The sequence below is a fragment of the Lampris incognitus genome, chromosome 2 (assembly GCF_029633865.1).
Source record: "Lampris incognitus isolate fLamInc1 chromosome 2, fLamInc1.hap2, whole genome shotgun sequence".
In the NCBI taxonomy this organism is placed as follows: Eukaryota; Metazoa; Chordata; class Actinopteri; order Lampriformes; family Lampridae; genus Lampris; species Lampris incognitus.
Genome location: NC_079212.1, coordinates 140926564 through 140941134, shown reverse-complemented (window position 1 = coordinate 140941134; position 14571 = coordinate 140926564). Strand labels below are relative to the sequence as shown.

Sequence of the window (14571 nt, the reverse complement as noted above, 5' to 3'; positions counted from 1 at the left end):
GCCCCTGTCTCTCTTTCTCTCTGTCTGTCGCTCTCTCCTGTCTCTTTCTCTCTTTCTGTTGCTGTCTCTCTCTCTCCTGTCTCTCTTTCTCTGTCTGTCTCTCTGTCTGTCTGTCTCTGTCTGTCGCTCTCTCTCCTGTCTGTCTCGCTCTATCTCTGTCTGTCTGTCTGTCTGTCTGTCTGTCACTCTCTCTCTGTCTGTCTCTTTCTCACTCTTTCTCTCTGTCTGTCTATCTTTCCAGGGCTTTGTCTTTCCTGGGCATGAGTTTGTGTCTTACGCTCATGTTCATCTGCTCCTGGTACTACGCCATCGTCGCCATGGTAATTGCCAGCTCCATCTACAAGTATATCGAGTTCGCAGGGTGAGTGGAGCGCAACCCCTGGGGAGAAATTGGATCCGTGTGTGTGTGTGTGTGTGTGTGTGTGTGTGTGTGTGTGTGTTGGTATATTTTTTGGGGGTTTGAAAATCCACCACATCTATCAGTGTTGTACAGGCAGTAAAGGAGCAGGAGGGTTTTATGTTGCAGTGTTTGTTTGGCCCTTGTCGTTCCCTGTTATGTCAGGATTATGGATTTCCACACAAGCCTTTCTAAACCAGAGAACGGAGCCTGACAGCGGCGTAGCGCATACGTTCACTGCGTAATATACACCATGATAGGGTGTCCGGGTAGCATAGCGGTCTGTTCCGTTGCCTACCAACATAGGGATCACCGGTTCGAATCCCTGTGTTACCTCCGGCTTGGTCGGGCATCCCTCCACACACAATTGGCCATGTCTTCAGGTGGGAAGCCGGATGTGGGTATGTGTCCTTGTCGCTGCACTAGCGCCTCCTCTGGTCAATCGGGCACCCATTGGGGGGGGGACTAGCGTGATCCTCCCATGCGCTACGTCCCCCTGCGAAACTCCTCACTGTCAGGTGAAAAGAAGCGGCTGGCGACTCCACATGTATCGGAGGAGGCATGCGGTAGTCTGCAGCCCTCTCCGGATCGGCAGAAGGGGTGGAGAGGTCGACCAGGACGGCTCAGAAGAGTGGGATAATTGGCTGGATACAATTGGGGAGAAAAAGATGGGGGGGGGGGGTGCACCATAATGGGGAATGTGCACACTGAGTGCTGCAGTGCTAGACTGTGGTTTCTCATGGAGGGGGACATCATGTTGACTTGACATTTAACAGTGACGCCTAATTCTTAATCACACAGAGTTGTGTCTTGCTGGCATTTGCAGTAGATGTGTTACAACGTGTTGACTATATTGCTGACACAGTTTTGACTGTTCTAATGAGGATGTAGCGTCATTAGTAATGGTTTGTAATTGAAAAGTAATGAGCGGTGTTTTGTCTTCGTCACAGGGCGGAGAAAGAGTGGGGTGATGGGATACGCGGTTTGTCTCTCAGTGCTGCACGCTACGCGCTCATGAGGCTGGAGGAGGGGCCCCCACACACCAAGAACTGGAGGTATCATATGCACGTGTACACACACACACACATACACACACAATGTCACAGATACACAAGTATATTCCAAATAAAGTAGCAATCTTTACTCATGAGGCTGGAGTGGCCTCATGAAGTAGCCTCAAGGAGTAGCCTCATGAAGTAGCGCTGGAGTTCTCATGAAGTAGCCTCATGAAGTAGCGCCCGGTTCTCATGGAGTAGCCTCATGAAGTAGCGCCCGGTTCTCATGAAGTAGCCTCATGAATTAGCGCTGGAGTTCTCATGACGTAGCCTCATGAAGTAGCCTCATGAAGTAGTGCCCGGTTCTCATGGAGTAGCCTCATGAAGTAGTGCCCGGTTCTCATGGAGTAGCCTCATGAAGTAGCGCTGGAGTTCTCGTGAAGTGGCCTCATGAAGTAGTCTCATGAAGTAGCGCTGGAGTTCTCATGAAGTAGTCTCATGAAGTAGCGCTGGATTTCTCATGAAGCAGCCTCATGAAGTAGCGCTGGACTTCTCATGGAGGCTAGTCCATGAGAACTCCATGAGAAAGGAGTTCTCATGGAATAACCTCATGTAGCCTCATGAAGTAGCATCATGAAGTAGCATCACGGAGTAGCGCTGGAGTATTGGAGTAGCCTCATGAATTAGCGCTCATGAGGCTGGAGGAGGGGCCCCCACACACCAAGAACTGGAGGTATCACACACACACACACACACACACACAAAACATAACAAATACACAAATATATTCCAAATAAAGTAGCAGTCTGCACACTGTGTGTTCAAGGCTCCTATGAGCGTGAAAATGAACAACCAGTGTGCCCGTGTTCAGCCATCCCTTTCAGTTAGTGTGATTCTCTGGAGTTGTCAGCGTCTCGTCGATCTTTCAGTTCACAAGAACACAAACCGTTGCACGCTGTGCTCTCTTACCCCATTTGTCAGCTAGATTTTATTCACACTCACCAGAGGTTCTGGTGCGAAGCACCTCATGAACCTGTCTTTTTACTCACCGTCTTACAAACTGACATTTACACACATGTTTAACTGTACCATCTGTGCAGATTTGTGGGGGTTTCAACCCCTCCAAAAACTTTTGCCATGAGCATATCGAAAAAATATATGATGCCGTAAAATAAATAAAATTATAATCCTCATTATAAAACAAGTAGCTAAATATATATTGTATGCCCCCTCCCACTACTACCACCACCACCACTATTCTGTCTTAGTCTCTCCCTTGTGTTCTGTCACTTGGTATTGTCCATGTGGTTTCATTTGAGGTAGGATTTCACAGAAACACCATCGACAGAGCTGTAAGTAAGATGTTCTGTGTCACCTTTAACCTGCTCAAACAAATGAGTCTTTTGACCCAAGTTTTGAGGTGTTTCTGATGTGTCAGCTTTCTTTTCTGGGTTGTCGGTTAGCTAAAAACATGACTCAGACATGCTAACTGTAGGTTTGTTGAACAGGCAGCTTGAAAAGCTCTAAAAAATTAACATTTCATAGTGTTGTGTTGTGCTTTACATTTATGACACTGTGTCCTTGTTCTCTTTCACATCTATTTCTGATCGCTCTCCTCCTTCTCCTCCCTGTACCATTTTTTTTACCATATATTTCCATCTTTTACCTCAACCTCCCCCTGCACACCTCTTCCTCCTCATACTCTTCAGGCCCCAGTTGCTGGTGCTGGTCAGCATGGACGGGGAGCAGAACGTGGAGCAGCCTCGTCTTCTCTCTCTCACCAACCAGATGAAGGCGGGAAAAGGTCTCACCATTGTCGGCACCGCCCTGGAGGGAACCTACCTGGACAACATCGAGCACGCCCAACGTGCCGAGCAGGTGGGAAAGTCCAGACTAATGAGGCGTTTACATGCCGGCGTTGAAAAACGGTCGCACCCTGGTTCACTGTGGAACTGGTGTCAGCAGTGATGGTACATGGCAGATTGCGGCATGCAACTGTGTACAGGTCTTTGGATTCTGTCAAAAAAGAAAGCATACGGGGCATCAGGTGGCGTGGCGGTCTATTCCGTTGCCTACCAACATGGGGATTGTCAGTTCGAATCTCCGTGTTACCTTCGGCTTGGTCGGGCGTTTCTACAGACACAATTGGCCGTGTCTGTGGGTGGGAAGCCGGATGTGGGTATGTGTCCCGGTTGCTGCACTAGCACCTCCTCTGGTGCCTGTTCAGGGGGGAGGGGGAACTGGGGGGGAATAGTGTGATCCTCCGCCACATCCTCCTTGGTGAAACTCTTCACTATCAGGTAAAAAGAAGCGGCTGGCGAGTCCACATGTATCGGAGGAGACGTGGTAGTCTGCAGCCCTCCCTGGATCAGCAGAGGGGGTGGAGCACTCGGAAGAGTGGGGTAATTGGCCGGATACAATTGGGGAGAAAAATAAAATAAAAAAAGAAAGCATAGATGATGATCAGATGAGAGCTATGGCCTCACTAATATACTTGAGATGGAAGAAAAGGCAGGAGGAATTCAGATTTGGAGCTGATAGCTTTCCATCTATCATGTCTCTTCTTAATGCTGCAATTCTCTTTATTTTTAAGTGTACAAAGCTGGATGTGCCTCCATCAGATTGATCGGCTGCTCAGCGTTCATGTGGCGTCATTAAATCAATATCCGCTCTCTCCCTCTGCCCAGCACGATCACAAAAGTTGTGAAAATTATTTTTATTATTATTATTCACTGATTCTTGAGATAAGGGACAAAACATGTCCTACATCGAAAAGTCTTCTTTGCAGTAAAAATCAAGAAATTATAATAATACTAAAAATACTTTAAAAAGTTAAATCTGAAGGACCTGTGCATACTCATGAAATTAATCTCATATATTTTTGAATAATTTCATTAGAATTTGCTCTGTGCTCTGAAAGTACATGTAACTTAACCTGTCCTCATCAAGAGGACAGACAATGTCATACTTCCAAAAAAAAAGTGTTTAAAAATGCTGCAAATGCATAAATATAAACATCAAATGAAATGGTTAAATAAGATATCCCATAATACATAAAGTGAAATTTAAATTATATTTTCCATAAAGAACTTGGAAAGTACATGTAACTATAAAATGTGTTGAAATGTGACTAAATAATAAAATGTGTTGAAATGTGACTCAATAATAATAATAATAATATTTTTCTTTTATTTTATTTTATTTTTTAATGCACTGGCTTTGCCTTTTAACGTCGTTTCCACTGCCAGACTCCAATCTGAACTGATTTTTAAGTGAAACAATTTGAATTTTATTGATTATATTAAATTTTATGCCCATCTCACAGTACTAATGTGGGAAATTAGCTTCAGCTATAGACACATTTATAGCACATTGAGCATTGCAAGTGCAGCTGTCAGTGTTACCTGCACTTGTTCCTCACAAACTAACACATGAATAAAATGTGCAGTGTCCTATTTCACAAACTTCATACCTTCTGTTAGTTCTGTGTTTTTTGACACATCACCATAGTGTAGCGTTGTTATAATACCTCCTCTTCCTCCTTATTATTATTATTATTATTATTATTATTATTACTATTATTATTATTAATATACAGTTTTCCTTTAACTTCATGCCATAATACAACATAATAACCGGGCCCATTCCTTGGCCCTAGGGTTAAAATGAGTTAGAAGTCTATTTGATGGATAGTGCCTTTCTTAGGATATGAGATGTTCCAAGTAGTGCAATCTTCTTATTATTACTATTATTATTGTTATTATTCCCTCTCTCTTTATCTCTCAGGCTTTACGTAAACTGATGGAGACAGAGAAGGTGAAGGGGTTCTGTCAAGCGACGGTTTCCTCGAACATGCGTGACGCCACCTCACACCTGCTCCAGGCCAGCGGGCTCGGAGGACTGAAGCACAACGCCGTGCTGGTCAGCTGGCCGCGCAACTGGAAACAGGCCGACGAGCACCAGACGTGGAGGAACTTCATCGGTGAGTCACAGGGATAAGGGAGACTTGGGTGGGGCGTGGGACCGTCCTGTAACGGTACATTCTCATGTACATGTTATTTCCACGCTTCCCGTTCATTTTCTATGTAGGTGGCGTGCAGTGAGTCCTGGTTACGGGTGTGACGGGTTTCTAGAAGCGATGCGTTGTGTTGGTTTCTACACATTTGCATAAACATTTGCACGGTAATCTACTGCTCAACATTATGCAAATGATGGGCGTCCACCACCATGGTAGATCTGAAAGGAAGCCTGACTTAGAGGCTGCGTGGCCCATTTCCTGCCACTCATTTGTGCAGACGTGGATTTCAGTGGAAAGTTTGGGTAAAGTTTGACAACGTTGCCTAACCGCTGCCATGTTTGAAAACCAGAGGCAAAAACCAAGTAGAGCCCGGCGAGTGTTGCACTTATCCAGTCGGGGGTGGGAAGTATTTGTGCGACAGGTGTCTGTGTCACCTCATTTTTTTTATGTTATTGTGACTCGCATCCCACTTTATTTCATGGACTCGCCCATCAAGCAGCCAGTTTGAGAGCCGCACATCTCCTGGTGTTGAAAATCGTGTAAATGTAAATGTACCAGGGCGTCCGGGTGGCGTAGCGGTCTATTCCGTTGCCTACCAACACGGGGATCGCCGGTTCGAATCCCCGTGTTACCTCCGGCATGGTCGGGCGTCCCTATAGACACCTTTGGCCATGTCTGCAGGTGGGAAGCCGGATGTGGATATGTGTCCTGGTTGCTGCACTAGCACCTCCTCTGGTCGGTCGGGGCGCATGGTCAGGGAGGACGGGGAACTGGGGGGAATAGCGTGATCCTCCCATGCGCTACGGTCCCCCTGCGAAACTCCTCACTGTCAGGTGAAAAGACACGGCTGGTGACTCCACATGTATTGGAGGAGGCATGTGGTAGTCTGCAGCCCTCCCCGGATGGGCAGACGGGGTGGAGCAGAGACCGGGACGGCTCAGAGAGTGGGGTAATTGGCCAAGTGCAATTGGGGAGAAAAGGGGGGGGGGGTCCAAAAAAAAAAGCACCATCTTTGGGCAAGGCAGCAAATCCCTTTTTGCTCCATGGACACCACCATGTAAAAATGAGGACTGTTCTACTGGGAATGGATGAAGCATCACATCATCCTTGTTATTAGTTATTTTAAGACGACATTTAAAGCTAATCTATTCACACCAGACATCACTACACAGGCACAAAAACAGACAAGATGTGTGTAGTACACAGGTCAGCTTCAGGAGAGTGATGCTGGTCTGATCTGTATCAGAGTTCTAGATAGCACCCTGAATTTAACCACCACCGAGCTTAACCCTAACTTAACCCTATGTGGAGAGTCTCCACATGGGGACTCTATGGAGACTCTGTTGTATTGATAAAATGTGCGCTCAAAACCTGGCAACCCAAAGGGTCTTTGTATCATCACATTGTAACTTTATGTTGATGATTTAACCATTAATAAAGTAATTGTAGCCACTTTTAAGCTCTTCTATAAAGTATTCCTCGTTGTGAAATGATACTAAGTTGTGTCTCAGCCGGCAACATTATAAAGCGCTGACCACAAGGGGGTCAAAGACTACGACTAGAGTCTCCCTCCACACAGCTGCTGCAGTTAACTTAACACAACAAGCTGCTCATGTTGTTGGCCGTTTAGCTCGCAAGCTGCGTTACTAATCCCGCTCCGGTCGCTTTTTACTTTGGACCGTAATGAAGTTGCCACAGCGGTCACCGAGAGGCACGCCGAAGGACGTTTAGCCGGGGAAGAGGCGCTCCACTGTAACTCATATGTAAATGAAGTTCATGAGGGAAACTTGTTAGCTTTGGCCACGTATTCACTGCCCACCAATCACAATCGCCACTGCTAAAGGGGGCGGGGCTACTTAACCAGAGAAGCTACTAGTCTGTGGAGTTCATTTTTGCACCTGCACTAATGCACTTGATGTGAAATGCACTCTTGACCAAGGAATAATTATTATGTAGCAAATCTACTGCTACTACTACATCTAATGCTACTATGGCATGATTACTATGTAGCAAATCTACTTCTACTACTACGACTACATCATGTAATGCTACTATGACATGATTACTGTGTAGCAAATTTACTACTACTTCATAAAGTACTAATTATAATAATAACATATATATATAATTATAAAATTATTAAATATATCAAATGATTATATATACTTTATATATATTTGATGATATAATTAAAATTGTATTGTGTTAAATTAAATTAAAAGTTAAAATTATAATTTATATAAATTATAAAATTACTAAAATTTTATTATTTCATTATTATTTAGTTTTATTTGTTATTTCATTTATAAATTATAATTTATATAGGCCCTGTGATGGCCTAGCAGCCTGTCCAGGATGTCTCCCCGCCTGCCACCCAATGACTGCTGGGATAGGCTCCAGCATCCCCGCAACCCTCAGAGCAGGATAAGTGGTTTGGATATTGAATGGATGGATGTATAATTTATATATAAGATTATTGTTATAAAATTAATAAATATAATTATTATTATAATTACGACATAACTATTACGTACCGCTCGAAGATGCCAATTGGTAACACTTTTATCTAGTAATTACTGACTGTTAAAAACGTCTGCCGGTTTGGTAAATGTAAATATTTATTGTTGTGCCTCTGCCGCTACTTCTGCTGTCACTATTAGACTTGACTGACTGCTGCTTATTCACCTCCACTCTTCCTGCAGCCAGGTTGGGTCTGCATCTGTGTTCTGTATGGAGGATTTGTGCTCCATGTTTTGACTGACGATGTGCACACTGGGTGCATTCTGGGTAGATCACTTCACCCCTGAGGCCGAAAAAAACAAACATATCGCAATTATAATGAAATTAATATACAATCTGATAAACCCACGAGCTGCCCCGACACAACATGCCGTCAGACTTTGTCTACGTTCATAGCATCTAGAGTTATTGTCACCATAAAATGTCATGTCCTCCCTGAGCAGAGTCTGCCGAGTAATATGGAGTATTTGTTGTTGCATTTTGAACGTTTAATTATGACTCTTTACACCTGAACTGTGAATTTTCAAACATTTTGTGACATTCCTCTCCGTATTCTGTGTTATCAGCAAAAATGTGCGGAGACTGTGAAGAACCAGTACTTGCATTCAGACACCTTTGCTTGTGTGTGTATTTATATATATATATATATATATATTTTTTTTTTTAAATTTATTTCTGATTTCTCCCAATTTAGTGGCCAATCGATCCCTATTTTAATTCAAACACCCGCCCTCGTGCTGCATGCGTTCGCCAACTGTATCTCTCCGGCCTGGCAGTCTCGAAGGAGACGCCTCCCCACTTTCGTGACAAGGCGACTCCAGGCCGAACCACTGTTTTTTCCGATACACACAGAGACGCATTCACGTGACGAACACAAGCCGACTCCGCCCCCTCCCGAAGACAGCGTTGCCAATGATTGCTGCTTCATCGAGTCCGGCCATAGTGTATTTATATTTTTAATCAGTGAATCAGTGTTTCATTTGATAGCGGTCATGGTTCAAGCACCATGTAGTTATTTTTGTTGTTTTTTCTCAGATAGCCTCGTAACAGTGGTACCGACACGCAACACCCACAGCCCATAGAAATACAAGACTCTCACAGTGTGTCAACACCTCCTCTGGGTCTTGACCCCACTTCATAACATCCTCTCCCATATCCTCCTCCTCCTCCTCCTCCTCCATCATCCCTCCCCTTTCTACAGAGCTGGTGCGGGAGACCACTGCCGCTCACCTGGCTTTGCTCGTGCCCAAAAACATCGCCGCCTTCCCCTCCAATGGCGAGCGCTTCACTGAGGGCCACATTGACGTGTGGTGGATCGTCCATGATGGAGGCATGCTGATGCTGCTGCCCTTCCTCCTCCGCCAGCACAAGGTACCACACGATACGTATCCCTAATGCCCAACCACAATAGAATAGAATAGAATAGAGCGTGACAGCAGTGACTCTGCTGTTTACTGAAGAGGAGTTTTCTTCATCTCGGGGTGTAGCTCTGAGACAGCTGCTGGGTGAGAGCATTTTCTATTATAACCCTTGTTTTTGGAAGTTCTCTGCATAATCCTTATACTTAACCGCCTACGTCAGTGGTTATAGCTTTAAAAATGTAAACGTGTGGGCGTCTGGATAGCATGACGGGTGATCCCGTTGCCTACCAACACGAGGATCACCCATTCGAACCCCGTGTTACCTCCGGCTTGGTCAGGCATCCCTACAGACACAATTGGCTGTGTCTGCGGATGCGAAGCCGGATGTGGGTATGTGTCCTGGTCGTTGCACTAGCGCCTCCTCTGGTCGGTCGGGGCACCTGTTGAGAGGGGAGGGGGAACTGGGGGGAATAGCATGACCCTCCCATGCGCTACGTCCCCCTGGTGAAACTCCTCACTGTCAGGTGAAAAGAAGCGGCTGGCGACTCCACATGTATCGGAGGAGGCATGTGGTAGTCTGCAGCCCTCCCCGGATTGGCAGAGGGGGTGGAGCAACAACTGGGACAGCTCGGAAGAGTGGGGTAATTGGCTGGGTACAGTTGGGGGGAAAAGGGGGGGGGGGTCCGAAGGAAAAAAGTAAACGTGTGCCTTTAACATGTCCCAATACTACCAGATGAGGAAGAGCTCATCAGTACACCGCTACATGGAAAAGGTCTAAACAATCCAGTAAAGTCAGAATCGGTCATGTGTTCTCTTTCTGTCTGTTTGTTGTCTCAGGTCTGGAGGAAGTGCAAGATGCGCATCTTCACCGTGGCCCAGATGGACGACAACAGCATCCAGATGAAGAAGGACCTGACCACTTTCCTCTATCACCTCCGTATCGATGCTATGGTTGAGGTTGTAGAAATGGTGAGACCCTTCATGTGTCTTGATGCGTTTTACTGCTGCAGCACTGAGGCATCGTCCAGCTGGGCTAATGAGAAAATATAGATTAAAGTGTTTTGATGCATGCGCAGTATCCAGGTAAGAACATCAAAGAAGGTTGAATCAGTTTATCTGGATACAATGTTTACTGACAGAAACGTTTCATCATCATCTACCTCTTCAGGCTCAACTGACTGCAGGTATCCCCACCCTTATAAACAATACGGTGGCATAACGACCGAAACCAACGAGTTTCATATGCAAATATGGGTGTAACCATTAGCTAGAGAGGGAACGACCATCCCTGAACCGGAGGGGGGGGGGTGGCCTAAGAGTACATCTGTCACCATCTTACAATGCTGTGCTTGCAAACATTCCCAAATCCTCTGTGAATAGTACACATGGCCTGCGAAACTCTAGTTAATATTCACATCCATATATTTGCATATGAAACTGGTCGTTGGTTTCGGTCTTTATACACCTGTTGCCATCTTTCAATGCTGCGATTGCAAACATTCCCAAATCCTCTGTGAATAGTACACATGGCCATTGAAACCCTAGTTAATGGTCTTTGGCAGTCCATCGAAAACAGTGATGACTGTGATGCAGTTTAAGCTCGGTAAGCACGCCTGTGGGCTATCAGGCCCGCATTACAGTGACAGTATCGTCCACATTTGTTACGGACGACTGATCGAGCTCTCCTCACATCACGCCTTGCACAGTAGTAACGACAGTTGGTGTCGTGCCCTGCCAAACAGTCTCTCTGGACCTCAGAACCCATTCCTAAGCAGTACAGCGTAGTGCAACGGGCTCAGTAGATAAAGAGGTTGCCACGCAGTGACAGCTTACTTGTTAAAGTGATGCCATCCATTGACCAACAGAGTGGTTCCTCTGCACGCCATCTGATGTTTGTGCCGTTGGTCTGATAGGGCTCATGATCCTGTTGGGCTCCTCTGCCGCAAACACCATTGAGCGCCCTTCTGCCAGAGCCTTCTTGGATTTGAATTCAGAGTTACCTTCTCCTAGCCTTTGCCTAAAGAGGCAAATCTACGAGGCAGTAGAAATAGATGCAGATAGTACCATCTACTGTCATAATGGTAGCAGCAAAGGTTGACTGACTTGGAGTTAATGGTCACAGCCGTATTTGCATATGAAACCGGTCGTTGGTTTTGATGGTTATGCCACAGTGTTGTACTGTGTTGTTTATAAGGGTGGGGATACCTGCAGTCAGTTTAGACTGAAGAGGTCACTTAGATGATGATGAAACGTTTCCGTCAGTAAACACTGTGTCCAGATGAACTGATCAACCTTGGTTGGTATTGATTAAAACCTGACTTTTGTCAGTCTGTAAATAAAGTTACTGCATGCATGTTGCTGTATGTTGCTGTAGCAGAGGTGTGGACCCGAGTCACTGTGACTTCGAATTTAAACACTCAACTTGAGGAAAAAAAATAAGAGTACTTGACTGAGACTTGAGCAGCTGTAATTCTTGACTCACTTGAGTCATTTATCCTCATCCCAGTTTCGCCCAACAGAAAGAGCAAAACAAACAAACATTATGGGGTGTCCAGGTGGCGTGGCCGTCTATTCCGTTGCCTACCAACACAGGCGTCGGCAGTTCGAATCCCCGTGTTACTTCCAGCTTGGTCAGGCGTCCCTAAAGACACAATTGGCTGTGTCTGCAGGTGGGAAGCCGGATGTGAGTATGTGTCCTGGTTGCTTCACTAGCGCCTCCTCTGGTCAGTTGGGGGCGCGTGTTCAGGGGGGAGGGGGAACTGGGGGGAATAGCGTGATCCTCCCACGTGCTACGCCCCCCCCCCTGGCGAAACTCCTCACTGTCAGGTGAAAAGAAGCGGCTGGCGAGTCCACATGTATCGGAGGAGATGTGGTAGTCTGCAGCCCTCCCTGGATCGGCAGAGGGGGTGGAGCAGCGACCGGGACGGCTACAACTGGGGAGAAAAAGGGGGGGAAATCCCCCCTCAAAAAACATACTTGTTTTTAATTACATTACATTACATTACAGTCATTTAGCCCACGCTTTTATCCAAAGTGACTTACAATAAGTGCATTTAACGTAGGAAATCGGGAGAACTACTAGTCATCAGAGGTCATAAGTGCATCTAAACAAGCATCTAAGAGCAAAACCAGTGCTAAAGTAAAAGCGCAAGAATTAAATGAGTGAATACAATAAGTGCTAAGAACAAATAACAGGGTAGTAGTTCTTGAAGAGGTGAGTTTTCAACCTGCGCCGAAAGATGGGCAGCGACTCCGCTGTCCTGACATCAGTGGGGAGTTCAGTCCACCGCTGTGGGGCCAGGACAGAACAGAGCCGGGACCGGGTCGATCGGCAGCAGGGGCCTCTGAGCGACGGGGCAACCAGGCGTCCCAAGGCAGCAGAGCGAAGTGGTCGGGCGGGGGTGTAGGGCTTGACCATGGCCTGGAGATAGGAAGGAGCTGTTCCTTTCACTGCCCTGGAGGCTAGCACCAGAGTCTTAAACTGGATGCGAGCAGCTACTGGGAGCCAGTGTAGGGACATGAGAAGGGCAGTTGTGTGGGAGAACTTAGGGCGGTTGAACACCAGACGAGCTGCAGCTTTCTGAACAAGCTCCAGAGGTCTGATGGCCGACGCCGGGGCGCCGGCAAGGAGGGAGTTGCCATAGTCCAGCTGGGAGATGATCAGAGCCTGGATGAGCTTGAGGCAGTGGGCTACAGCAGCACAAAGCTGCGGCCGGTCAGAGGAGAGAAGCTGCAGCTGTTCCAGAAGTCCTGCATCATATTCCTGCAGTTCTTTGAGATTATTTGAATTTATAACAGAAAATATTGCTTAAAATATAAAAAAAAGCTCTTGGATATTTTCACTCTCTCAAAAGAAAATACAATTATGTTGGTTTAATCCATTAAATTTGATCAAAAACACATAAAGACCAGTTTACAAGACTGGAAAGTTAAAGTTAAGGACTTTTGACTCGATTCGACCTGAGCAATGTAACTTGTGACTTGACTTGAGACTTAACCGTCTTTACTCAGGACTCGACTTGGGACTTTCTCAGGTTAGATTTTCCGTACAAAATGGTGACTTGGTCCCACCTCTGCACCACACATATGATGGTGGCTCCCGTTTGTCCTCGTGTGACTGTGCTGTGAACGGTCCTTCTCTCAGCATGACAGCGATATCTCGGCCTACACCTACGAGAAGACCTTGGTGATGGAGCAGCGCTCGCAGATCCTCAAACAGATCAACCTGACCAAGACCGAGCGTGAGAGAGAGGTACGTCGGTCTGCATCCACATGGTCCATTTGTGTGTGTGTGTGTGTGTGTGTGTGTGTGTGTGTGTGTGTGTGTGCGCACTTGTTTTCCGTGCTCTTTAAACCAAACCTTGACTTGACGTGGCGTAGCATATATGGCTTTGACTTGACTCATCCTGACACACGTGGCCCCGCTCCCGGACAAACCCACGCGTACCCGGGGACAGGTCAGAGCAGTGTGGCGGTGGGTCACGTGGACCCTCCCTACACCTGAGCTGACAACAACCGCGACACCAACGGCGATGCTGCGAACCGCATCCCGACCCGACTTGACCGCGTCTCAGCTCGGCCTGACTCGACTCGACGGGAATGTCCTCCTGGACGGGCGCTGGCCCCCTCGCCATGTTTCCCCCTCCTCGCTTGTGTTAGCTCGAATCACAGTCACAACACAGCGGCTGACTGGTGGTGCATGGATCTCAGTGATAGGCTATGACGGCTCCCCCCCGAATGCCCCCATGATCTTCAAGATGTGGATGGGGGGCACAGGGTGAGCGCCGGATGCCATCCTAGTATTCCTGGACTTGCACCCACGTGTGTGGGCCCTGTGATGGTCTGTTGTCCTGTCCAGGGTGTCTCCCCGCCTGCCGCCCAATGACTGCTGGGATGGGCTCCAGCATCCCCGCGACCCTGAGCGCAGGATAAGTGGTTTGGCTGATGGATGGGTGGATGTTGCTAACTAAACACATGTAAATCACATTCAGATAGAAAAGGTGACAAGAGTGGAAAACTCATCTATCACTTCCTGTAAACGTTCTCGTCGTCTCTCGCCACCCGCACTCATCGCTTCACCGCTCTCGTTTTTCAGATTCAGAGCATCACCGATTCGTCCCGCGGCTCCATCCGTCGCAAGAACCCGGCAGCCGTGACCACCCAGCTGAGTGTGACTGAGGACCAGCCTGGAGGCAGCAAGGAGGAGAAGCCTGAGGAGGAGGTACAGGAGAGCTGTGTGTGTGTGTGTGTGTTTGTGTTGAGTTTAGCCTGTAATGCGGA

General features: G+C 46.9%; 1 protein-coding gene across 2 annotated transcripts in view; it reads left to right on the top strand.

The window, feature by feature from the left end:
- slc12a5a (solute carrier family 12 member 5a) overlaps window positions 1-14571 on the top strand; it is a 310680-nt gene that overhangs the window by 288833 nt on the left and 7276 nt on the right. For both annotated transcript variants that reach the window (XM_056272751.1, XM_056272750.1), the window contains 8 exons: window positions 242-361; window positions 1348-1452; window positions 3102-3270; window positions 5179-5374; window positions 9132-9301; window positions 10129-10260; window positions 13436-13543; window positions 14387-14512. In XM_056272751.1, coding sequence (XP_056128726.1) covers window positions 242-361; window positions 1348-1452; window positions 3102-3270; window positions 5179-5374; window positions 9132-9301; window positions 10129-10260; window positions 13436-13543; window positions 14387-14512 — 1126 coding nt within the window. The remainder of the gene's footprint in view (window positions 1-241; window positions 362-1347; window positions 1453-3101; window positions 3271-5178; window positions 5375-9131; window positions 9302-10128; window positions 10261-13435; window positions 13544-14386; window positions 14513-14571) is intronic.